A 26,584-nucleotide genomic window follows, 5' to 3' on the forward strand; every position below is an offset into this window, starting at 1 on the left:
TTGAGGGACTCATTCTCCTAAACGGAGAGAGAAAGTGGGCGAGTTTAAGCCTGTTGCATGTAACAAACCTGCCATATGTTTTTTTTTAATAATTCAGAAGCATGAATCTTTATACTTAGATTCACAGCAGGAATGTTTTTTATTTAAATAATGCAGCTCCCTGGGTCTGCTGACCTTTCACCGCTGTACCGGGCTAATTTTGCACATGTTATATGGAAAATGTTAAGAGTTTTTTATCTTTACACAAGTGTGATACTGAAGACACCTCTACAGGTAATGAATGCATTTCCTGATGGAAACTTAATCTACCATCATTTCATTCTGTCAGACATCTCAAATTACGCATGAAAATGGGAGAAATCGTAAATTTGTTAATGTATTTATACACAAACAATTTATTGCATAAGGAAAGTAATCCCATTTGATACATTTATTTTATGATTCAGACTCAGAAACAAGTAAAGATTTAAAATGCTCCTTTTATCCATTTACAAGAGGAAGCATAAACAGGCATTGGTGAGTTTTCAGTAGGCTCTGTACTTGTTCTATTGGCAGTAACACTGGATGAGATGCGGCCCGGGCTGGCTGATACAATGAAACAATTTACAGTGAAGACAAAGGAGAAGAGACGGCTTCATATTTACAGGAATTTCACATAAAGTGTCACAATTTTTCCACAAAGTTGTACTTGTGGATGTCTTGAATTCCAAAGGGCAGCTCGAGTTGTCAGTCTTTAAAAAAAAAAATACAATCCCATCATGAAAATGAAGCCAGATTTCTCCAAAAAGATTCATCATGGTGTGTTCAGGGGTCTTAAAGTCCACCCAGCATCACCATGTCTTCCCAATAGACTGAATGTGCTCCTTAGCCTTCATCCTCAGTGAAGCAATACTGGAGTTCCTCGGATCAGCTGAGCACTGGTATGCCGGGGGCGGCAGGCACATAGAGCTGATGTGAGGCAGGTGAGAGCTGTGTCCCAGGGCTGGGGAGTTGAGGAAGGATGATGGCAAGGAAGAGGGCATGGGCGGAGGAGGAGAAGGCGTGTAAGTGCCTGGGAGGCCTTGCGAGTTGCTGACGAAGCCCGAGAGCGACTGCAGCGAAGTGGAGGTGGTGATCGGGGTGGAGAGCCAGGGCTCCAGCTGCAGCCCGGAACCCAGAGAGCTGGTGGGAGAACGACTGAAAGAGAGCAAAGACGAGGAAGGGGTGTCCTGAAGCTTGATGGAGCTCACCTCCAGCTTCTCCTGTCGACGCCACTTGGCTCGCCGGTTTTGGAACCAAACCTGAAAATATAAAGATTTTTTTTAATCATCTGTCTATCTTGATAAAACATTTCCCTAAAAGTTTGATTTATACCCGAAAAAGGAATGAGGTCTATGAATCGACCCAGCAGCCAGTAGAAATGAAGAAAAACACAACTTTTAGGCCCAAAATCAGTCATAAATGTAAACTGTAACCTCTATAATTTAGAATGTGAAATAAAATATTGCAGGAAAGCATTTGAACATGAATGCAGAAGAAAGGAATTAAATATAGTGTCAGTGGAAACTTTTTGATTCCAGCACTTTGCATGAGCTGTGTCGCTGCACAAACAATAAAGTGAAACTGATTTAGAAATGGATTCAAATTCCATTTTTCAAATTTCTTTCAAATGTTTAAAAAAAAACATAAAGACAAGTTCAACATTTATTTATTCATTTATTTGTTTAATTTTATAAATTTGATTCCTATTTTGCTTGGTTACAATTCAAACAAATAAATAAGCATTTCCTCTTAGATTAAAAAAAATCCACTGTGGTCGCTTTTATTAAACATTTATGATCGTTTTAATATTCCATCATATTTGTCATATTTATGATCTTATATTGATCATAGGCATCAAAAAGTATTTTTTTTGCAAATCAAACGAACACGTCGTTTCTCTACATTTCTAAAAGATAATATAAATATTCAGAAATATATAATAAATATATTAAATTTAATCTAAAAAAGATCTAAAAAAAATTCTTTAGCCTTATAAGCATAGGAACCGTCATCATTATGGTTTGACTTACAGGCCTCACGGTCTTCAATATAATAAAAGGTACTTGCAATAAAATAAAACAAGTGGTTTTGCTTCGGGGACATACCTGCACCCGGACCTCGGGCAGGTTCACTTTCAAGGCCAGCTCCTCTCTGCTGTACACGTCCGGGTAGTGGGACTTGTCGAAAGCTCTCTCTAGTTCGTGGAGCTGGAAGGTGGTGAAGGTGGTCCGGTTCCGTCGGTGCTTCTTCTTGTGGCTTTCGTCGTCGGACAGTTTGCCGTCTCTGTCCGGTGAGTCCGGGCACACGGAGGCTTCGCCGGTGCTGCTGCCACAACACACACCTGTGAGGAGAGGAGGTGGTGGAAGAAGTCAAACACCGGGACTGGAAGTTTTAGCCGAGTTAAAATTTGCTTTTCAAAATAAAATGGTAACTCCACTTTTTCCAGTCCAGTGTGGCTTTTATTAAAAATTTTATTTTACATTTTTTTTCTTAGATTTGTTTAAAAAATTTAATGTATTTATTTAAACATTCATTATTTCATTTGTATTTTTGTATCTCTCCTTTAAAAAAAGAAAATAACCTTTTAGACAGTTGCACCAATATAAAATACATTTTGATTTCCTTCTGGGTAAAAACTGAATTCAAAGCGTTACTTTATCTGGAGTTTAAACAACTTTCCAAACTAAACCACAGGATGTCTGCATATTTTCAGCATATTGTTTTTGCACTCAGATTGACTGACGCGGGACTAAATGTGAAGAAAACCGCATTTACTTACTGTCACAACTTTCCGAGTAATGGTTTTTCTTCGTTTGGCTCACTATTCCATTCCCGTTGCGCTCAGCGTCTTTGACCTGGACTCTTTCCATCACGTTATAGGAGGCTGACTTGTGGAATATGGTGTCTTCTTTAAATCCCAGTATAGCCTCTATGCTGTGGACCGTAGACGGGTTGCTCCCCGGGTTCTGGACGCAGCGTGCGGAGGGAGACATGCGCTCATCCATCATCATTACTTGGGTAGTTGATCCAAGAAGCCACATTGGTTGATAAGTCCAGAAAAAATATCCAAAAGTAAAAAAAAAAAAATAACAAAACACTCTGACTTCTTCACAGATAATATTACCCCTTTTGATAAAGTTGTAGCTCAATGTCGGGCGACGTTGGAAAACTTGCGCACAACACCCAGGTATCTTGCTCGGTGGTTGTGGAGCATCTTCGGAGCCGGCTTTTAAAGTAGCGCCTGCTCTGAGACCCCCTGCTCATGCGGCACCCCCGCTGCACGTCATAGAGGGGACGTCCTGTTGGATTTGGCCCTGCTGGATTTAGGGGTGGCAGTGCGACCACTGCGGGCACCAGCCTCCACACCCTCCCTAACTCCTCCCCGTCACAAGTGCATGAGTCGGTGCTGGCTCTAAACCTACTTACATAAATCTTAAAACCATCTTTCCACTCCTCCAGATGTCATGTTCATGTCAGTCTGTGGGGAAAAAAAGAGAGGGAAGATTAGGCCCACAGATTTAGGTACAACAAAATCATAATTACAAGATTTCTGGTGAGGACAGGGATTGCAAGATGGCAGCTTAATATTTAATCAAATCGTCAAGATATTGTTGCCAAAAATGAAGAGACGTCCCCTTCAGTTTAAAGATTATTTGCTTTATTGACCAAAAGAAAAGGTCATGCACCAACTGACACACGACTGAAAGCAACTTAAATTATTTAATACACTCATTAAAAACCAATAAAAGCGCTTAATGATTTGTCAACAAGATTAATTTTAAAAACGGGTTCCTGCAAGTGTCGAGTCAAAGAGGTTAACAAAGCCCAAACAATAACATATTTGTGCTATAGCCACTTAACGGCAAACAAAGATTGACAGCAGTGTGGTAATCCTGCTTAAGGGGATTACATTATTTTACTCAAAAGAGTTAAAACCCCTAAAACTATTTAGCTTTTCCTAATTAAAGAAGGTGACCTTATCCTTTGTTTGCCACAGAGACGAGGGGGCACAAAAACAGAGAGAGATGCAAACGGGGAAAAAAGACAACTGTCAGCAAAACTTTTACAGAAGATGCTCTCAGTGTTTTGTTGCACACACGATGCTATCATATAAGACAGATTGCAACTTGCAGATAATGATCTTCGATTATGTTTTTGTCCAAAAGACTAAACTCTTAAGCCAAGAGACAGAAGTGCAGGGCTCACAAGTTTATTTGTCAGTTAACAGAGATAGCTGTTTGGAAAAGGGGTTTTTAGAGACATGTGCAGCCCACATATCGCTAAAAGTCGTCCTGTGTTTTTTGTTTCACGTCTGTGTGGTGTGTTGCTCATCAAAGAGGCCTAAATCTACTAAATGTCATCAAAAATCAAACCAAAACAAAACCCTGAGTTTTTCAGATTATTCTAAATTAGAGATTGAAATTTGAACTTCTTGAGGGGGGGGGGGGGGGGGGGGGGGGTGAGATTGATACCCCTCTCACATCTGTATTGTAAATATCCAGAAGCCAAATATTTAGCATGAAAACTGTAAACAGGAGAAAACAGCCCAGCTTCTGTACAAAACATTTACTTACATCTAATTAAAGCAAATCCAAAACCTGGTAATTTTGTGGTTTTATATTTGGTTATAAAACTGACAAAGGGGTCAGTAAAAACAGAGGTACTGGTAGACTGAGTAAGTCCCTTCGTCTCATATTGTTGACCCAACTTTGCCCGAACTGTTTGTTAGTGATATCAGTCTCCTCGCTCTCATCAGCTCTCAATAAGAAAGCAACCTTTTTTTTCTTAACTTTGATGCTACTATAATTCAGCTGGTTAAGGAAACAACCTATATACCAAAGGCTATTATCCTCACTCCAGTACCTTGGGTTTGAGTGTCCCCTGCTTGTTTCCCTCTTCACTCTCCTCCCCTACCTTCTTGCTTACTTTACTCTCCTATTAAAAACAAAAGCAAAAAGGCCCCAAAAAGCTAAAAATAAACATAACTGTTACATGATAAGGACAGAACCTTGTGAAAAACTTTGCACACATTGTTGATGTGTGTAAATGATGTGATACCCCATGCAGGATTGTACTTTAGCATTTCATTTATTAATCCATTTATGTACTTTGAAGAAATAAAACAATACTGAAAAACCAGATGGTGTATGATTTAGATTTTACTTTGTTGGAAATTAATTCCCAAGTTTAAGCATGGCTTGGGGATACAGTCAAATGGATAGGTACAAAGTACAATATTTAAATAGTTTAGTTGAAAAGATCATTATTCTAGATAGAAAAATACAACAGCGGGTAGGGGGAAAACCATTTTAGTTACTGATAAGTTCTACAAGGTAATAATATCTTGAATAATGAATTAATAATAAACATTACCATTATGTTGTCTGTGTTTTTGGTGAATTTGAGTTTGACTTTTAGTGATGATTTTCTGATTTTAACTTTACACTAAATGCACTTTATTAAATTAAAACTGTCCCAAGAGCTCCACTGCAGGTCCAGTGTAACAAGTGGTTTAACAATAGATTTACTGTGATGACTTTGTGGAAACTCATCCATCTAATGTGTAGAAAAGTAAAGATTGTGATTTACATTATGCTCATCCTGACCAATGCTGTGACCTTCTGGGGAATAATTAAAAGCCTTGACTTATTAATAAAGGGTTTCTGTTGCCACAGTGCATCAGTGAGCGTAACTAAACTATTATGGCGCTGGTAGGTAACTCTAATTAAGCTGCGAGTATACAGGAGAATGTTTTAAGCCACAAACAGAACTTCTGCTCCTGTTAATATTTTGTTAAACCTGCACTGGCTGCACTCATTGGTGAGTCAATTTCTCTGTGTAGCACCTTAAGGAGCTAACAATTTCAACTATTAAGCCATTATGATTAGCTAACTAGTGCTATTGTTTGCATTTATCCATTATTATTTCAGTGCTTTAAATCTTACCTTTAGCAATGTATATCAATACTCATGGGTAATCATATAATATTCCATTATAACTGGTTACTTTTTAGCAACAGTAAATTTTTCAATTTAAGAAAAAGTATACTTTAACAGTGCATTGCTTGCTTTAAGCTAACTATGTTAGCTTAAACTGTTTAGCCATTACTTTTTGCTAGCTCTTTAAATATTTAGAAATGAAAATATTTTCATTCTTAAATCTCCATTTGTTTCACACTGTACAAGCATGTCTGCAAGCATTTTTAAACTGCAAAAGTTTTGTTGGGTGAATGGGGTGTTATGGAAATATTCCAAGCTAGTACTTCCTTGTTCTGTAAAAGGAGAATTAGATAGTTGGTTTTTCAAAATATGAGTTTGTCCTCTCATCTGGAGAGAAAGAGAGGAGGACGGCACAGGCTGACAACCTTGACTGTGCTGATCCTATTAGATGTAATCTCCAGACTTTACAAATCCACATCTTGGGTTCATGTGAAACTCCTAAGGTTGTGAATCCCTGTCCCCCCAGCCCCCATCCTTTTCTGCCTTATAGTTCCAAACTGTTTGGATAATGCCCAATTAAATTAAGACCTATTTATTTACTTACTGTATTAGTCCTGATTCAGTAGATGGGATTATTGTTACTTAATCTTAAATATTTGATGTCTGTACAACAGAATTTCTGCTTGGCTCACCAGTTTAAAAGCCACCAAGTCTGATTATAAAATCACATTGCCATATACAGTACATTCATAACAAGGTGTTTCCATTTAAATTGCTGCACATAACTGACACATAAAAAAGTCAGATATTTGAGAAGATATTTCAAGCTTAACAATGCAAACCAACACGTTACTTGTATTCCACATATGTCTTTATTTGAAGTTTTCTCAGTGTAGCCACCATGTGTGTTTTAAGCGTTTATGAGCATTGCTTTTATTGTAATGATTTTGAAATTACAGTTTGTGCAAATTTGCAAATGTCTCCGCAAATGTGTCAGACACAACAGTTTTTATTACAACTATAATGTCAAAACTTGTAGAGATCACCTTTTGTAGTAACACCGACAGAAAAAAAAGACTACATTTCATTAGTTCAACACCATATACAAAAGAAAAAAAAAATCTAGAATCACCATGAAACCAAAAGGAAAGTGGAAATACGCAGACAGGATTGGTTTAATAAGTCTTGGTTATCTTAATGAACCGCAAAACAATTTTAGAGATTAAACATTTAAATTTTTTGATAAACAGAGAAAAAAAGTCTATATTATATGACAATTACAAATTTCGAAATATATCAGGGCCTTTAGCTTTATGAAGGACTTATGAAAAGAAATCAACCGTGGCAGTGGATCAGGAAAATGTACTTTTCTAGATTTCTTGTCTAAACGGGGATGAGGGGGAGGGAGCGGATCGGGCACTCAGCACATGATTTAAAATAGTATTATTTTGTTTTTATGGAAACTTGGAAACGATTACCCACCGAGTAATCAGCTGACATGGAAACCTTTAATGTATATTCTTAAATAGATGCAGACTGGTTGCGGTAAAGATATAACACCCTGGTGAAGATAATGCCTTTTCGTTCTTATAAGAAAAATGAATACTTTGCAGGCATTTTTACGTTTTGACTGTATCCCAGATGTGTTTTTTTCCCCAGGAAGTGGTGATATTCATTCCTCTCTTCTTCTTCTCCCCGACTTTGTGAACTCATGCCCTCTCTGGCCGCTCACATGACGGAACACTTCTCTTCTGCTTTGGTCTTCAGCTCGGTGACCGTCGCCGAGGCCTTCTCCTTCAGCTGGTCCATGTCCATGTTCTGCAAGTTTTGAATTTGACCCAGGAGGGAGTCTTTGCCTTCCTCCTCTGTAGCGTCCTCATCCACCATCTTGAGCAGCTCCTCGGGCACGTCCACGTCATCCCCGGCCATCTCGATCATGTTCTCATCCTGCTCGCTCTGCACGTGACAACATCAGAACAGAGAGCACGGTCAGAATCCAGGAACATCGATGCGTTAAGGTGAAAGTTGATTCATAAAACAAGCTGGATAATGACACGACAGCAATCACTGCATTTCTACATTTTATGTTGAATTCTTACAAAGAGAATTGAACAGGCTTTTTAAAGATCTACCTTTTACCCCTTTATTTTTTAAATTAGGCACATTTTTCTGGGTTTGAAATCAAATTGTAAACAAGCAAAGTTAAAAACAAGGCAGAAGACAAACAGATAGACTCTGATATCTGTCTTAATCCACGTTCAAGTAACTGCACTCGAGGATATTCCGGCTGGCTGTGTTTTTATCAAGCAGACATGAGTCTCATCTGATGTTATTATCCACACTGCCACACTTCATGTGTCACTGCATCAGAAAAGATGCTAAATTTAAAGCCTTTTTTTTTTTCAACAAACAAAATCTAATCACTTAATATCTGGAATAGTCATGCAGTAGGCACTGTGCTGTGACTACCGGTACTTTAAAGTTCAATCTGAGGGATTATCGCAGACCTGCTTTATCCTTTCCTATTAGAATCTAAAGATATCCTCTATAGCCTTGCACGAGACCTCATTCCTATTTCTTACCACGCCAATGTTTTCATTCATATTGTCTGCTTCACATAATTCAAAGAATGTTTTTGCTTTTTTCTTGTTGCTGAAAAATCTATTTCAAATGCTAATCTCCAGTAAAAACACTTTGACCTTTGTTCCCTTTAAGAGTGATGAGCGATGTAGCCATCATTCTCCAAGCATAATTACATTTGCACGTACTTCTTTCAGCCATTATCCTTATGATAATTATGTGGTTTCAATTTAGAAGAAAAACAGTGCTAAGAAATCCATTTGCCGTTTGAAACACAAACACAAACAATGACATGCCTGCTGCAAGAGATTGTTAGAAACATCTCCGGTAGCCAAGGTCATCACTTCATTTAGATAAATAACAATCATGATGTTAGAAAACCTGTAACAGAAACTTATTTTGCCATTTTCACCAAAGAACACATAGTTAATCTCATGTTTATCAAATTAAAGGTCCCTCTTTTGGTCTTTAGCTTTAAATGGTGTTAAAAAATCTACCATACCTTTTTTTCTCCTTCCATTACAATTTCTTTTTCTTTTCAGAGTCCTTGGAAATCCTGGAATAGCTCACTTTGAACACTCTAAAGTAGATGCTGCTGTTTCTTAAAGCCAGATCACTCTGAATCACTTTGGTGCTTCCTGATGAGCCTGGGACACCTGTTCAGTGGCAATTGGCTTTGCCTGACTCAAGGTGCAGTGCGCAACACATAGGCTAACATCTTCAGGACACTGGCTGAATCTCTTTTTCCACTAATCTACTGGCATGACTTCTACCTCCTGTTGTCCAGGCTGGAGTTGCCAAGCACTACTATTAGACAAGATAGCCTAAACTAACCATAAAGTAGCTATTTCTACCTACAGACAGGGCACTTAGCTCAGCCATCTAATTTTCTTTATAAAGCCTAATAAAGGGTTGTCAATTATTATTACCTGCCCTAATCCTTAAAAAAAATCCCTCATACATACCCGTAATCTAATTAAAAAATTACATTTAAACAATTTAAAACACATTTATTGTGAGCAGATACAGTATAAGCATGTTTTAATGTTTTTTTAAACCAAAACCACCAGGGTCTATTAGGTATATTAATATATTTCTATTTGCAATTTTAATTGTACTTACCTCTGTTTATCGCTAGCTTCTATGGAAATATATTGAATGTTAATATGTTTATAAAATGCAAAAGTGAACTCTTGTATTGAAAGTGCATCCTTGAAGTCTATTAACTCAAGTAAACCAATAACTGTAATTTACTATATTAGTAGACAATGGTGTACTAGTGAAAATCACCAAAAAGCAATAAAAATTATTCCGATTTCATGGAACCTGACACAGCCTTAATTAATATAATGAATCTGTACCAAACTTGAGTAAATCCCCAAAGTAAAAGTAAAAAAAATGTGGGTACACTTACCTTTGGGAGTCTGTATTTATCTCTGAGGCACACCCTTAGTGTTGCCCTCTCTGCCTTCTTATGCAAGAAATCTGCATCTCTCTCCATCCTTCCGGGACAAAAAAATGTTATTAGTAAACTATCCTTCAGTGTTGGCCATTAGTCATAATTAAAAGTTTTCCCGAACCATGAATGTGCAAGAAATCTGGTTTACTTTTAGATTTTCTTTTAAATTCTGACATAACTACAGAAAAAAACATCTTTAAAGTATTTTATTCTGCTTTTTATTGTTTGGTGTTCATCAATGCTCAGTGCCTTTAAAATCCTCCAGTTAATTTCAGTTTTATGTACTAACATGGTTCATTCCACCCACAGGCTCTCAGTATATAGTTTAATATATAAAAAATAACATTTTACTTACTGCTAGTTTACCTATTAGCTGTTTTTGGAACGCTCATGCTGTATCTTATAGCAGTTTTAATAAAGTTACGTTTAGTAGACATATGTGGTATAGCTGTTCTTTTTTAATATTTAACATGTAATTTTTTTCTTATTTTGCAGCTTTTAAAAAATATGTAAGATATGTAAAATTTATATTTCTTATAATAAAATTATACAATATTTCTCAATGTATGCTGCCCAAGTTTAACACTTATAACTTTAAAAGATGAAGTACATGCTGAGACTGCTGCTCAGCAAGAAAATTTGCGTATTTAATATATAAATTATTACACTGTAACATTATAAACAACATTTAAACTTTTTTCTGAATGATGATACTTTGAATCATGATTTCAGTTATCAGTGATAAGTTAAAAACGTGATGATCGTGATTGCCAGACTCTGCATATTCCTGCATTTTTGAGACAAAGCTCGTGTACTTTCCAGCCAATTAAAGATGGGATTATTGGGCTAGACTGAGTCAAGCAGGTTTGAAATCCAGCCAAGACACCACAATATAAACTATAGTGAAAAAAACAACAAGGTGGTTAAGGTTAAGATTTCCAACAAACTCCCATTTATTGAAATTTTATTCACAGCTGTACAGATTACAGATGGCCTATTTTTGCTTTGAAGAGGTGCTTTTTATCTTTCGTTTTCTTTCTTTAATAAATTCTGTTTGTGTGTGAATCATCATTTTGGAGAATTTGATCAATGCTAGGATTGTGCAGTTAATACAAATGTAGACATTTTCTGATGCCTTTCAAAATTAAACGGATTTAAGTACCCAAACATGGGAGTAGAGAGGCAGGATTAAACTTGTTATGTAATACAGGCTGCATGGATCTGCTTCATGCTGCAGAATCTGTGCATTAAAAAAAAAAAACCTAATTAAATTTAATTCTTTGCAAACTCACATTATGCCATTATTTCAATATTTAATGTAGCAAAATGATTAATGTTACTTTATTTTTAAAGACAAGAAAGAAAGTGAAAAGAAAAAAAGTGAGAAAATGCTCTTCACGCGGTAAGTTTTGCTTGATTATTTGTTTAAATTCAAAATTTGAATAAGTCACTCAAAATGTCAGCAATAACTGTTCTCGATGCAGAATCAGATGACAGATTATAGAAGATCACTGAGCTGGGTCCATTATGACATATAGCCCTGGATTATATTGTAGAACAATGTGAATTAAAAAAAAAAAACGATTAAATGTTACAGCGTTTTTACTGTGGTAGTATGATTTCTGTGACCTTCAGTGACAGATCCACTGCTCAGAAACACACCTTGCTTATTGTAAATTCAAAAGATATAATGATAAAATATACACATTGGCATTAAGATTTAGCGAGGCTAACGTGTGAAGATTAAAGTCATATATTAAGATTAAAAAGGGAAAACAGTGAAAGAAATGAATGAGATGAAACAGAATACAGCTCGTCAAGGTCAGATTGCACAGTCAGCAGCCATACTGTTTTTGGTGGGCCTGTGACAGCCGTTAAGAAAAAAAACAGGGGGTACCCTCCATGTTGCTACTTACTTTTCCTCCACCAACTGTTTTTGGTACTCTTCATACTCCTCGCGTGTCATTCCTGCGGCTTTGGCTGGATCTGAGGGGGTGGCCTCCTCTTCTTTGTCACCTCCACCACCAAGACCCATTCCTGACAGGGGGTTCCCAATCATGCTCTTGATCAAGAAAGCCATCTTCAGTTCTGGGACTCTTTACCCTTTACGGCTATGAGGAATTTTGAGCTGATGAATATGATCCTGCTCCCCTTCGCTTCAGCTTCCTATAGCTGTCAAATCCAGTGGTAGCTCTCTAGCTAACCTGCTGCTTGTCTATGGACCCAAGGACACACTGGCAACAAGCAACAGAAACATACACAACACACACACACACTCATGCACACACTTAAACGCACACACGTTTTGCCTCGTCCATAATCTGGATTTAATCCTTCCTGCTTCACTATACTAAGAGGCAGATGGCCTGTTTTCTCTCTATTTTTAAATCATGCGGGACTTTCTGGATGTTTTTCGAATAACTCTGACACTGCGGGGATTCTTTGGCAACAGTTGAAGACGCGCTCGTGTCAAAAATCATTTTGGAGTGGGGCGTCTTCAGTTTATCACCACACATATGTGGCTTCCACCCACTGCTGCTTAATCATATTAGTAAAGTACGGGTTGGCCCATGTGCAGCTTATGCTGCCAAGAGCAGAGTAGCAGGGTGGAGAGAGAGGAGCAGGATTAGAGTCTTGTTTATCCCCGTGAAGCCATCCCTCAAGCAGTGCTATTGTTCCGTGGGAGGATGATTGACAGGAGGAGGGGTGGGGACCTTTCATTTCATTTCACTATCACTCAATCAAAATTCAAGTTTGGCGAGGAACCTGTACACAAATGATTGCACGCTGAACATTTTAGGAAAACTGCTCTGCTGATTTAATAACTAATTTCATTAATACAATCAAACAACATCATAGAGAACTCCTGCACAACATTTAAACCACCTGCCTGATTGTGGAGGCCTCATTCATGTTGGATTCAAAGCAGCTCTCAGCCATAGGAGGATGGATATGAGACCTGTCATGGTGGCCTGTGATGTCTGGCACCAGAGGATCCGTACAGTTCTTTGAGTTGTAGTTTTGAGCCTTGAGTTATCCTCGGACAAGATGCTGCACCTGGAGATGAACCTGCATTCATCAGAGTCTGAATATGGAAAATAAAACCACTTGTGTGAATGCGTGTATGATTGGGTGAATGAGACTTGTTCTTTGAATGTAATGCTTTTCTACTCAGTTACAGCAGAGAAGTGCTTTATAAGTACCAGTACCGGTGACAGGGTGTACAATCCTGCTGATATATTTTTTCAAAATATATTGAACACCATAAAGGAAAGAAACAGTATGATAAACAAATAAAGAGAAATTATTGCTATTTAAAAAATAATGGGGTCATAATTACCCCACTTGTAATCACTTTACCTGCTCAGGAAGCCACCACCATCCCATGTTTATGAAGAGTGCGCTGGTAATGAGCTGGATGTTCCCCCTCATGGTGTCCATCATTTCTGAAAGTGCTTTTAATTTGTTGGACAAGAGAACAGTTTCCTTCTTCACCTTTATTTCATCCTGCATGACCTATAGCCCAGAGATGGTGGGCTTTCTGTAACTATTCACAGTTGTTTTCAGAAGTTGATGGCAAATATGAGTTTTTTTTCTTCTCAGTTTTTACATTTTTTAAAAACCCAGAGAGGTAAATCTGCTCTTTTTTGCCTCTGAAAGAATTGAATCTTTCCCTTTTTATACCAAAATATAAAAATTAATACAATTTGTTTTGGTTTGTTTTTACACAATGTTTTGCTTGTTTTCCAGTTTTGTTCTAGTTAACAAAGTCATCTGGTCAGCTGCCATTCTAGTCTCTGTATTGAGACTAGTCAAATAAATAACCAATTTATGGATGGCCATGAAATTGATCCAAGGCCCACAACAACTACATTTTGCGTCAATACATTTTAAACAAATATATCTAGAGTTTACAAAGAATGGTCTGGAAAGGAGAACATCTGATGAGTCTCAAGTTGTGCTGCAACATTTGGATGGTAGGGTCAGAATTTGGTGTGAACAACAAAAGCATGGATTTATCACACCTGTTTCATTTTCTTGGGTTGCACCTGATGTGGTCTTCTGCTGCTATAGCGGATCTGCTTTAACGTGTTGTGCATTAAGAGATGCTCTTCTGCATACCTATGAAGGGTTCCAGCTGCTGGTGTCAAAGATTTTATATATTTTATTTTATTATTTGCTCTATTTAATTTGTAAAATATGTATACACACACACACACACGTAGAAAAACATATTTAGTATACACATCCAGTAATGCATATACTATTATATATTGTACATATATTTATTAGTCTCAGATTTAGCCATTCTTATATTTTGCTTGTTTTACGTTATTGTATTTTTGCACACCTCTGTTGCTTGTGAAGCTCGCACACAAGAATTTCACTCACATGTACTGTACCAGTGTACCTGCACATGTGACGTGACAATAAAAGTGATTTGATTTGAGATGTTTTCTTCGCACACTTTAGGCCCCTTAGTCAATGTCATTTAAACACCATAATCTGAGTATTGTATTGTTGCAGACCATGTCCATCCTTTTATGACCACAGTGTACCTATCCCCTGATGAATACTTCCACGAGCACATGATGCCATGTCACAAATTACAGATCGTTTTACATTAGTTTATTAAACATGAATGTGAGTTCACTCTACTAAAATGGCCTCTAGTCACCTGATCACAGTCCAATGGAGTCCAGTCGTGGATGTGCAGATGTCTGTTGAATGTTTTAAGCATCTTGTTAAATCTGACATTTAGAATTTCGGAAGTTCTGAAGGCAAATGAGGATTCAACCCAGTATTAGCATGGTTAACCTAATAAAGCATCCAGAAAGTCTTTTGCAATAGGTGGGAAAATTTTGATAATGACAAATTAACAGAAAACTAATTATTGAGCATAGATGCATCATGTATGAAGTGTGGAACAATAACCAGGCAAGGTGCAGTTATTTGTTTACAGTCATTTATGCAAATTGTTCAGGTAGAGGATATGTCAGATTCTGACATGTTTGACTCAACTGAAACAGATAAACAGTCCCAGAAATCCAATGTCTGGGTTTACATTATCAATAGTTCTGCTGTATTTTATACAAAATTGCACATTTCAAAACACAGGTTCTGTTTCAGGGAATGAGACTGTGGCAGATTTCTCTCTTTTTTAAAAAAGAATCTAAGGATCTGACCAACCAGGAATACTGTAAGTAACATGTTACAACATGTTGGAAATCCAGAAGTGTTACACTGATCAAATTACAAATCTGCAATGAATTAAAAAAACATCTACAGCAAAACCAATTTTTCAAGTAAAATAACTTACACTGAAAATAATCAAGCCCCATCAAAAAAAAAGAAAAATGATGAAAATGGACATTCCCTCATGTATACACTTTGGCTTTATGAAAGTAGGTCATCAAAAGAACTTCTTAGCTGCTGCTTCTTGTTGACTTCTGCGAAAGAAAAGAAGAAAAGGAGGCAAAAAAATTAGAGTGGTTAGATTTCCAGGCAGATGCAACCCAAATTACAACCTGATATCTTACTTGTACATGACGTAGCAGAAGAATAGGACTGACTGGACCACGACAAAGATTGCAAAATGAACAGTGGATAAGCAGGAAGGCATGGGAGGCAACTCGGGACACTTCAGGACCTTGTCAGCCGGATTCTAAACAACACAATGCAGATCAGCGAGTTCAGTCAACACTTTTTTTGTTCTAAAACAGATCAGAAGAGTTCAGACTCCGATCCATACCTGAGCATTACGCTGAACCAGGTGCTCCACGTCCCTTTTGACGGTGTGCAGATGTTCCTTGATGTCGCTGAAATGTTGCATGGTCTCGTATGTCCCCATAGCAGCTTGATTACCCTGATTCTGGACAGAGCCAATCTGTCTCAGCGACTCGTGAAAGGAGCTTCTGCAGAGGGACAGAGACATCATGCTTACTGACTGGACATTAACATTAAAGAAGCCTCAAAAGGACTGAAATAAATCACTGCTGATTGAATTCATGTGGGGAAACATGCTGAACAGTAAACATGCTGTGAGGTGCTGCTTATTTAAAGTCATATAAATTGTCTAAAAATTAATCTTTTAATCCCTATTCACTGGAGGCTACATATTCTCAAACTTTGAAAAAACAGAAAATTGCCATCTGATAAAAGAGGTCATGATTGCTAAATTAATCCCTTATAAAAACATGTTCTTACAACAGATTACAAGTACAGAGGGATAAGAAATGGCTCAGAAACAGGGGGACACCACGTGGATTATGCATCTATGTGTCTATGAGAGGGATGGCTAACATGCTGAAGACAAAATTAAAAAATTGTCTGAAAAATTTAACAAAGCATCTGATAGCTGGTCCCCATTAATGTGGATGTGTGTGAATTTGAGAGCCTTTCTAACTGTAATTGATCACCCGTGGAAGCATTTTACCTTCTCAATCTTTAAATTGCTCATTTATATCTGGTAGAAATACTCTTCTATAACTCCTGTGCACCACTAACTGAACAGTCAGGGTCAAAAGAACATATGCTGACCAGTTCAGACTGGTTTATCCTGGTCACTTCATCATCTGTCTGGAAGATTTGTGTCAAGCTGCCATTCACCCTTGACTTATCAATGGAAATTAGTACAAATCATTTCTCACATTCACCCCGTCAGATAGCAGAATAAACCACTCTGAGGTGCTAGTGCTGAGGCCCACCAAGGACTGAATGTGAAATCTGTAAATCTGCATCTTCACTTTCAGATTAATCACTAAAGGAAGACTACATTGAATGCAAAGCATTCCCAAAAGAGAAGAAAGACTTTAAGCCAGGATCACATTTCTCAACAAAATGTAATTTCTTAAAGTTGATTACTTACAGGGAGGAAGCAACTAGTTTCCCCTCTATCATCTTAAACACGTCTAAGGCGATTATGAAGGGGAAAAAAGACAAATGAGCAGAATTCCAATAGTGTAAGCAAGACAGCCCTGAGGGAGATTGTGATAAGAAATCAAAAGGATGGGACACTGTGTATTTTGCTTGTATATGACAGATGTATTTAAAGACTACTAAGCTGATAAGGGCAGAACGGTGCTAAGAAGGGGCCTTTTCTTGCTCGGCCACATGGTCGAGGTCTGAAACAAGGACGACATACAAACAAAATCTAATTTGTTTCACGGACATGGGGGGGGGGGAATCTCCCTTGAGGAAGTAAGTGAGCATTTATTAAACCCTACGTCTAATCTTCGTCTACTCCAAGTGACCCATTTATGAGCAAAGAGCCCTCTATGTAGGTTTAGAGCGAGACTAAGTCCTATCATAAACTCTGTGTTTAAGACGGGTCAGGATAAACTGAGCACTTAATCTACAAAGTAATACAGATCAGTTGCTCACATTAGCACATTAGCAGAAGCTGCTGAAGCCTTTTGCCAGCAAACTTATTTACTGTGCCAATCAGCTTACTCCTGTGTAGCACCCTTAATATTCAATTATTACATCTTCCCACTCACTACAGGATTTAAAAAAAAGCAAAAAACAAAAACTGAAAGTGCTTGGGTAGATTTAGCAAACGAGTAACCAAGAGTCGAGTGCCACGGGAATTATGGGTCAACAATATGATAAAGAAAATCATGTATGCAGTCATCTGAGAATGAATGTCCTGTTGGATTTAGGGCATATAAACAGCTTGCTTTTTTGTGATACATGAGAGATTAATGTTACATAAACTACAATCTTTAATATCTTGTCATTCTGATTAAATCTTTATGCAGATGATGTGTTAAAATTAACACAAGACATATATGCACTAATAAAAATAAATAAATCCAGTTTCTTTGTTCGTGCAGCTCAATTTTAAAAGCGCCCAGAATGAATCGAACTTGTCAATCAAGTTTTCCTGAAAGGAAAATAAATATTTGTGCTAAATGGCTGACAAAAGAGTGAGTAAGACTACGTAGCTGTTTCATAAGTCAGTCATAATGACTCACTCATCAAGCAGCAGACATATTTAAAAATGCAGGCATGCCCACAATGACATAGTCCATAAAGAGCTTATGGTAAACAATACATAAGCAAAGATATGTTATTGACCTAATATAACATTGAACCTGCACACAAAATCAGGCTCACTTATTCTAAGTAGCAGAATCAATCATTCTCTATTCATTCCATACCTGCGAAAAATGAAATCTGAGCACAGGTGACTATTTTTATGGTTTTAAAAGAAGCACATTAGAGCTGGATATCAGTGTGCACTTTGAGCTGTAATTGTGGTATGACAGAATTCTTAATCAGCCACCTTTTGGATTTCTCTGCTTCCTGATCAGCTGTCAAAAAGTCTGTCCAAACGACTGCAACAATATCCTGCTCATGCAGGACACTGGCGCAATGCATCAGTAAATCTGGGCCTAGAAATCGAGCGTTACCAACTGTGGAGGAAGCCGTTACAGCCGCTGGATTATCAGGACAGCAGACACCTGTGATGTCGCAGCCAGCCTCTTCTAAGATTAAATGTGATGTGATGGATTTAAGCGGCAGGATTTCCCTTGTTTTTCTGGAGTATCATGGATGTGTCTTTATGTTGTTTTTTTGAAAAAACAGCTATTTTTTTTAAGAATAACTGATTGTCAACAACAAACACTGTTGTTACTTACTTCAACTCGTTCAGGCTTTTGAGAACCTCCTGCTGCGTGGCTACGATGGAGCCCAGCTGCTGACCAGCAGAATCCAGCTAAGAGAGAAATGAAGCACAATGGTCTCAAAGTTCATACTGATACAGCTGTCATATAAAGGGTTTCCTATGTTTTGATAAGCGCTCAGATGAAAAGTTTAATAAGGTAGGAGTTCATAGAAAGACAGTCCAAAGTCCCAACACACATTTTTAAAATGTAAAAAGAAACAAACAAAAAAAAAGAAACATGCTTCTCCATTCGTAACAAAATATAAAAATCTATTTTGTAGCTTTGCAGCGAACACCTTTAGCTTGAGTAAGTTTGCTTCTTGATGACATGCCCACCTGTCCTGACTCAGTGTTTGCACCCTTTTTGGCGACCTCATCCGTGATGACGGAGACGTATCGACGCTGTTCGTCCAGGATCATAGCGAGCTGCCGGTTGAGCTGTTTGATTTCCAGATGGATCCGGTTCTGGCCTTCAAACACCTGACGAATCTCCCGGTCATTCACACTCTCATACATATCATCGACTGAAAAAAGAGACTGCAGATTAAAACCCAATTATAGAAAATAAATTTGTAAACTTTTCATGTAGATTTACAAAAGTAATATTTGAACATATTTGTCTTGAATGTATTCTGATTCATATTTTTCAAATGATGTAACTTTTTTTTAGGTAACACGTAACAGATTAATATAGAATATAAATAAAAACAAATGTGTATTTTTCATTCATTGTGTAATTTTACACAACTGTTTGGCCCATCATGCTTCAGAAAACTAACTTGGTTCTCCTTGGACGTCCGGGTGCTCCTTCTGAAATTCCTCTTTCTTTTTATCGAGCTCTTGCTGGAAGTTCTGAAATTCCTCCTGGTACTTGTCCTTCTCTTCTTTAGGAATCTCAGATTCAACTGGGGGCTTCAATGGGAAAGACAAAAAACCCCTCTGTGAACTCAATAGAGGCTCTGCTTGGGTGTATAGTGCATATGCACGCACACATGCACGTGCACACACACAGACAGACACGCACACACACACACAACTACAAAATGAGTAAAAGACACACAACGGATTGGAAACGTATTAGGAGTTCTAGACAAAAAAAAAAAACATGTAGTTACCGGTTGCTGGCCAGGCTCTGTTAGTCTGAATAGCAAGAAGGATAAAACATCGTGGTCATCTGACGAACAAAAGAAAATTTCAATGAGAAAAATCACAAACATCAGAAATACAATTATTGAATTACCACACTTTAAGACTATAATATAATATCTCAGAAACAACTGCAATAAGGTAATACTATCATACTATATTAGTAATTAGCAATTACCAATAAGCAGTAAGTCAAAACAGTGATACTAGGAACAAGGATTAAAGATAGCACTAATAGGCAATAATGTTAAGATGGAAACAATTTAACTAGTCAAGACCAGACCAGCAAAACTAGTAACGTCATCATAAGACTGAGGTAATGTTTCAATAATGTTTTAACTACAGAAAATTAGTACAAATGAAATTAAGTCTTTAATAGAAGGCAGACCTGAAATATTTCTAGTGCTACTACTGCCACTGCTCATTAATACAAACATCTAATTAGCCAGTTAAATCGCAGCAAGAATTTAGATGTGTAGACATGGTCAAGAGGGCCTGTTTAAGTTCAAACAGAGCATCAGAATGAGGAAAAAATGTGATTTTTGGCATGGTTGTCGGTCCCACGCAGTCTAATCTGAGTATTTCAGAATCTGCTGATCTGCTGGAATTTTCCAAACAAACATCTCTATGTTTTAATGGTCTGAACAAGAGAGAACATCTAGTGAGTTCCAGTTCCAAAAACTGGTGAAATGCCTTGTCTGCCTAATGTCTGCCTAATGTCTGAGGTGAATAGCCAGACTGCTTCAAGTTAATAGGAAGTTGACAGTTAACCATTTTTTACAACCAAGAAATGCAGACAAGCATCTCAGAATGCACAAGACATCAAACCTTGAAGCTGATGGGCTACAGCAGCAGAAGACCACACTGCTAAGAAAAGGACTGTACTCAAATGACCTCCACAGTCACTGTTTGGGAAATGGTGGAACAAAAGATTCAAACCATTTCTGTGCAGCCAACAAATCTGCAGCTGTGGTGTGAAGCTATCACCTCATATGGATGGTTTTGAAGGTAAAAGGAGGAGTCAATAAGAGGAAAAATATGCGGCTAATAAAGTGTCTGTGAGCGTGGCTCAGTTTTGAAAGTGAGCTAAGAGCGACTGCTGGGTCGAATATGAATTATTACAGAGAAATCCGTTGCTTATGAAATTTTGATTTTGTAGACAGTAAAGACTTTTAACAGCAAATAAAATAATACCTGCTAAACCACCGGTAGCAGCTGAAATGCCAAAGAAACCGTCAGATGGAATGACCATGTTGTCCACCTTTGTGCAGAACTCGTAGTCCTCTTTGTCCGGAGTGAAACCGTTGTTGATCAAGACCTGAAGAGGAAAAACAGCAAAAACAAAAACACAGCTACATTTTTTACTGTCTCAAAAGTGCCATTGTTTTCCTCTTACTTCACATTGTGAACACACACTTAATGCTAAAAGGTTCGTGTTTTCTCCTACCGTCAGTGTCCTTTTGTAGTATGTTATTTTGGCTCTGACAGGGTAGGGTTTATTGCGGAAGTCTCGTAAACATGTACCGAGGGCCTGCGTGGAGCCATCGCTGCGTGAAAACAAACAAAAAACTATTACTTGCACCTCATAATTACGGTTAAACTTTGAGGAAAACACACTCACGTTTATTAGATAATAACATTCATGCCTGCGTATATACTTTATGGTACAGTAGGCACAGAATTTAAGATTTAAAAAAATGATTTAAAGCTTTCACTCGCCCGAGGGAGATTAGGAAGGAGAGAGGATTATTTACTTTCCAAGCAAATATAATCATATTTCCTAATCTTCTTTAAGTTGGTAAAATTCGAGTTGGTGATGACATCAGAGGAAAGCACAAGAAATGTTTACTTACTTTTGATGGTCATAAACAAGGTTGCCATTGTTTCCCACGACGAGAATAGCTGGGTTATTTTTCTGGAAAGATTCACAGAAAACAAAGAAACAGATTAATCCTTTTTGTCGTCTAAAGCACAGAAATAGGTTTGATGTTTCGGTAATTTCACATAAACAAAAAGCTCTGGGTTCTTAATTGCTAACATGATTCCTGACTGAGAAATCAAGCTGTTTGTTATAATATAGGCAGAAAGTCTCAAAACGGACTGCTCCCACCACACAATAACAGAAACAAACGTGAATAAAGCTATAGTGCTTTACACTTTACGCTTATTACTCATTAAGGTTTTACCATTATTAAAAACTATAGCTGACACCAACCTTTCCGTCATTGTCAAAAGAATCAAAGAAGACTCCAATTCCGTTCCACTGATCAGCAGCTCCGTACACTGGACCCTCGAGGCCTTGTGTGCTGGTGAACCACACGGCCTGTCAGCCATAAAAATAAGTCAGTAAATAAAAATAAAAAACAATAAATAGCTAATTTATGTGAAAGAACTTGTTTGGAATCCATGGGATTAGAGCGGAATAAAGAATATCTGATTTAATATTGAAAGGAAATTTGATATATGGGTGTTTACATATATACAAACATACACATATATTTGTTTTCTATTGGAAAGCTTTTATTTTAACACGATTTTTATTTTGATGGTTTGGCAATATTATTGTAAGACAGTGTGATCAGATCAGAGCCTTTTCTGCGTGCCCAGCTGAGTTGAGTGTCATACATTTATCTGTTCTCTTTTTGGTTTCCTCTCTCCTTTTTCTATCTCTACACTGTCACTATCAAATAAAGATTAAAATCCCACTTACTGACTACACAGTGCACCGTTTCTCTACTCCAATTTCTTGTTAACAACTGACCTAAACGGATACAGTGTACGTTCATTTCATAAGATATAGTGTCCTTGTCAATTATCACTGCAGCCTCAGAGCATACATGATACGAATGCATATTTATCTTAATTTAAAATCCTTCGCCTCACATACAAACTGTTTAATAATCAGCCTCATAAAGACCTCATAGCACCATATCACCCCAACAGAACACTTTGTTCTCGGAGTGCTGGTTTACTTGCGGTTCCTAGAGTATTTAAAAATAGAAGGAAGCGTACTTATTTAAGATTAGCCTTAAAACCTTCCTCTCTGATAAAGCTTAAAGTTAGTGTCAGATGACAATATGGTGTAACAGGCCAAGGTTACTGGGTCTGTTGTGATGCATTGTGTGTTTCTTCTTTAGTCACCTCTTTTCACTCTTGACGTGTTTATACACAACTCTGTATTTAATCATTAGTCACTATTAATCTCTGATTGTTGGGGTTTTCTTTCAATCTTTCAATATAAAACATCTTGAGATTATTTGTGATTTGGTGCTATATACATGAAACAGCACCTAACTGAACTGCATGAAATTCTGCTACATCATTGACAATATAAAAATCTGCAATTTTACATATTTGTAGCATGCAATTGTGTATTTGGGTGAAGTGCTTCATTTAGGCTCCCCAGAGAAGTTAAACTTGTTTTTATGTTTTAGTTTTTCTGTGAAGCACTTTGTGATTTTTGTCTTGAAAGGTGCTATACAAATAAAATTTTACTTTTATTTTACTTTACAAGTAAACTCAATATCTTTATGCTTCACATTACACTTGTTAGGCAATGTTTGTCATACAACCCTATGGGTATGACACACCTGAAACAGGGCGTGTAGGTGAAACAGGTTTTAGAAGCAAGTTTCTTAATATCTACTATAAGATTATCCACAAAGGAAATATTGGTCTGTTTGGACAGCAACGGGGAGATTTCTCCCATCAGCACGGTCAATACTGGCTATGAGGGAAAAATTATTATTCCTCAACTAGTTATTGGATGTTGATGGTAGTTACGGGGAAAATGATTGCTTAAGTCCCAGTCACACAGCCCTATGGACTGGTCAGTGACCCCCTGGCAACCCTTATTGCTAAGTGAAAATGTGTATTGCACAAGCAGTAAGATAAACCCTCGTTGTGACTGCTTTGGTTGCTACCATATTGCTACAGTCTTTGTTTCAATGGAAGTTGCGGTCTTGTCTACAAACACTGCCCAGCTGCTCTCTGAGTAGTAATGAAACTGTGAAAAGTGGAAATGGAGGAGGTTCGCCTTCAAAGTAAAAGATGTGCCTTTTGAAAAATGCTGGCTGCAGCACTGAGCCAAAACTTTTATTTTGAAGGTGAACCTTTTTCATTTCTAATTTGCATTGGACCTTTTAACATTTTACTATCACTCAGCTAGAAGTTAGCAAGTAGCTGCAGACAAACGTGAAAAACTACTATTTTGGTGCAGAAGATCTGCAACCAGTTTCCCGAGCAACAGCCATCCACCTGAAGGAGTTACCACCGTACGTGGTTGTTAAATGTCCAATATAGAGGAGGGGGTTTAAGCTGAGCTGAGCCAGAAGCAGTGATAATCAAGTGTGGGATCACTGAGAGTGTTTTTCCTCTGCCATTCATGTGACTGGTTAAGGTCAGCTAACAAACACACATTTTCTTATCATCTTTGAAAAAAATAGTTTCCTATTGGCTTTAGAAAGATTGCTCTTTATGTTTATGCTCATCATGAGAAAGAGGAAGAGACTGGCATAGGCTAGCTTGGAGTATGCTGGAGTAGACGGTGGAAAATGAAGCTAGACCCTCGCAGCTGCACAATCAGCCCACATGGAGGTTTTTCCCCTTCTTACCAAACCGTCGGCTCCCATTCTTCCTCTTCCAGATACCCTGAATGTCACCTCGGCCTCCCAGTGCTCAAAGTTGACTTTGTTTTTCGTCCAAACAGAACCCCTCTGACTCCTGAGGGATGGCGTAATGCGCACCTGGTCTGCGCTAGGAATGGCATCTAGAACAGAGAGAGGACGCAAAGTGAGTTTACTTACTAATTTATCACAAACTTTGAGGAATCTGTGGAAAAGAACTCAGTGACACAATAAATGTTGTTGTTTTTTCCCCCACTACTGCTGCAGAGGTGTATTACTTAGGTGTATTACTTTTATTGTCATTTTGCAGTTTCTTGCACAGCGAAATTGGGTAGCTGAACCACAAAGGTGCTAAAGTAAGAAGAAGGGAAACCAATACACAACGAAGGCGGAAAATAAATAAATAATTAAATAAATAGAATAAAATAAAAAACACTGTATATGTATACATATGTGAGTTGAACTATATACATGGTGTATGTGTAGGAAACATTGAAACAGACTGGGACCAAAATAATTGCACATGAGCCAAAAATATTGCACAGAACATGGAAAGACTGAGATATTGCACATAGATGATCAACAGCAGTGTCAGGGTGGATGTGTTGGGGAAGTCTTTACACACTCTTAGTTTGCATTAAGAGTTCTGACAGCCCACGGCAAGAAGCTGTTCTTTAGTCTGTTCTTTACTGTTATTACACGTCAGCATTATCAAGTTGTACCTACTTGATAAGCTCTTTACTGCCCAGCACCTGATTTGTTTGTACGTTTTTTTTCCTCTCCAAATGCTACACTGCCTTTACTTTGTACCAGGTCAATCAATCAATCAATCAACCAACCAATCAATCAATAAATGAATGAATAAATATTTTTAGCAGTTTTATATCACAGGAAGTATGGCTTTGGAGCTCTTGTAAGACAAAATGAGCAAAGAAGAGCATCAGCTTGTGCTCTGGGAATGTGTAAAAGGTCATATTTAATATGCATTCAAATGTGACAGTAATCTTTGCGGCTGTTAGGGGACAACAGAAAAAACGTTTAATCACAATATGTTGGGTGCTCTGTTTTCTCTCTTTGCTTCCTGTCAATCTCTACTCACACATAATGAAGCCACCTTTAGCTCTAGGAAATAAACAGTTCACTGAGGAAATAACCTGCAGAATGCTAATGAAGGTGGTCACTATGTACAGGCGCTGAGCGGTGCTTATTTAGAGAGAATGCAGTGTAAGCTGGTGCAGCTTTCTTGTATCAGCAGGGATACTCACAGTGTGATGCAAGACTCCAAAGGCCTATTTTTGCAAGAGGAAAGTTCAACAATGAGGAGGCCTGTGTCTGCACACTCCCCAGCGCCAGTCAGGACTTCTAACTTAACTCTGACTTATTCAGCTCTGCACTGATTTGAATGAAAATGAGACTGGGAGTCGAGTGCTAAAATCAAAGCATTTCCTAGTACACTTGTGAATGAATAAAACAAGCCACTGTCGCCTCTGAACACCCCAGAGCCGAAACAAACCACAAACAGGACCTGTCCTCAGCCGTGCTCGTGCCAGCTGGACAAACGGCTGTTTGACGAGCAGCGGTTCCGTGATGCTGACAGCTGGACACAAACTTACTTCCAGTGTGGATCCAGAAAGGGATACCGCCGTCACTCTGAGACAGGTGCGGCCCTTTGAAGCTGTATTTGTACTCAAACCGGCGGTGTGGAGTCTCCTCTGTCGTCGAAGCTCCCACGGCGATGTCGGCGACACTGCTGTGAAATATTAGCGTCGTGACAAAAGTTGTTATCAACAAACGAGCGCCGACAGCCGGGCTCTCCGTTATGGGCACCGCCATGTTTCTGTATCACTGCTGACGTAGCGCTGAGTCCGCGAGCATGACGGGATGCCTGTTGGGCCAACAGGGCGTTTTCTCATTGGACGATGTTTGGGTCCTATTTCGTCCCGCCCCTTCCTCTCTCCGCTATCTCTCTATAACATTTGCACCAACACAACCAACAAAAGTAAACGACAACATGAATAATCAACGGCGAATATATATATATATATATATATATATATATATATATATATATATATAGTATAGCACAGCAGAAATTCAAATGGCCACATCCTTGCTGGAATTGGCATGCTTTTTTAAAAGCTATTTT

General features: G+C 38.0%; 3 protein-coding genes across 3 annotated transcripts; all 3 read right to left on the reverse strand.

Moving 5' to 3' along the window:
* Positions 1 to 423: 423 nt before the first annotated feature.
* rax (retina and anterior neural fold homeobox) lies at positions 424 to 3,163 on the reverse strand. Its single transcript, XM_006789064.3, has 3 exons — positions 2,801 to 3,163; positions 2,127 to 2,362; positions 424 to 1,280 (listed from the first exon to the last, which is right to left on the reverse strand). The coding sequence occupies exons 1-3, from the start codon at positions 3,060 to 3,062 to the stop codon at positions 831 to 833; spliced, it is 948 nt and encodes a 315-aa protein (XP_006789127.1). The 5' UTR covers positions 3,063 to 3,163; the 3' UTR covers positions 424 to 830.
* A 3,701-nt stretch (positions 3,164 to 6,864) lies between these two features.
* On the reverse strand, positions 6,865 to 12,375 carry cplx4a (complexin 4a). Its single transcript, XM_006789065.3, has 3 exons — positions 11,916 to 12,375; positions 9,955 to 10,042; positions 6,865 to 7,916 (listed from the first exon to the last, which is right to left on the reverse strand). The coding sequence occupies exons 1-3, from the start codon at positions 12,077 to 12,079 to the stop codon at positions 7,689 to 7,691; spliced, it is 480 nt and encodes a 159-aa protein (XP_006789128.1). The 5' UTR covers positions 12,080 to 12,375; the 3' UTR covers positions 6,865 to 7,688.
* Positions 12,376 to 14,934: 2,559 nt separating this feature from the next.
* On the reverse strand, positions 14,935 to 26,310 carry lman1 (lectin, mannose-binding, 1). Its single transcript, XM_006789066.3, has 13 exons — positions 26,052 to 26,310; positions 24,427 to 24,581; positions 22,029 to 22,136; positions 21,667 to 21,728; positions 21,261 to 21,360; positions 21,008 to 21,131; positions 19,783 to 19,841; positions 19,447 to 19,579; positions 19,004 to 19,191; positions 18,642 to 18,718; positions 15,752 to 15,914; positions 15,540 to 15,664; positions 14,935 to 15,449 (listed from the first exon to the last, which is right to left on the reverse strand). Exons 1-13 carry the CDS (start codon positions 26,269 to 26,271, stop codon positions 15,413 to 15,415), a joined length of 1,551 nt encoding a protein of 516 aa, XP_006789129.2. The 5' UTR covers positions 26,272 to 26,310; the 3' UTR covers positions 14,935 to 15,412.
* Between the last annotated feature and the right edge of the window lie 274 nt (positions 26,311 to 26,584).

Source organism: Neolamprologus brichardi, chromosome 7, assembly GCF_056152115.1.
Source record: "Neolamprologus brichardi isolate AB-2024 chromosome 7, ASM5615211v1, whole genome shotgun sequence".
NCBI lineage: Eukaryota > Metazoa > Chordata > Actinopteri > Cichliformes > Cichlidae > Neolamprologus > Neolamprologus brichardi.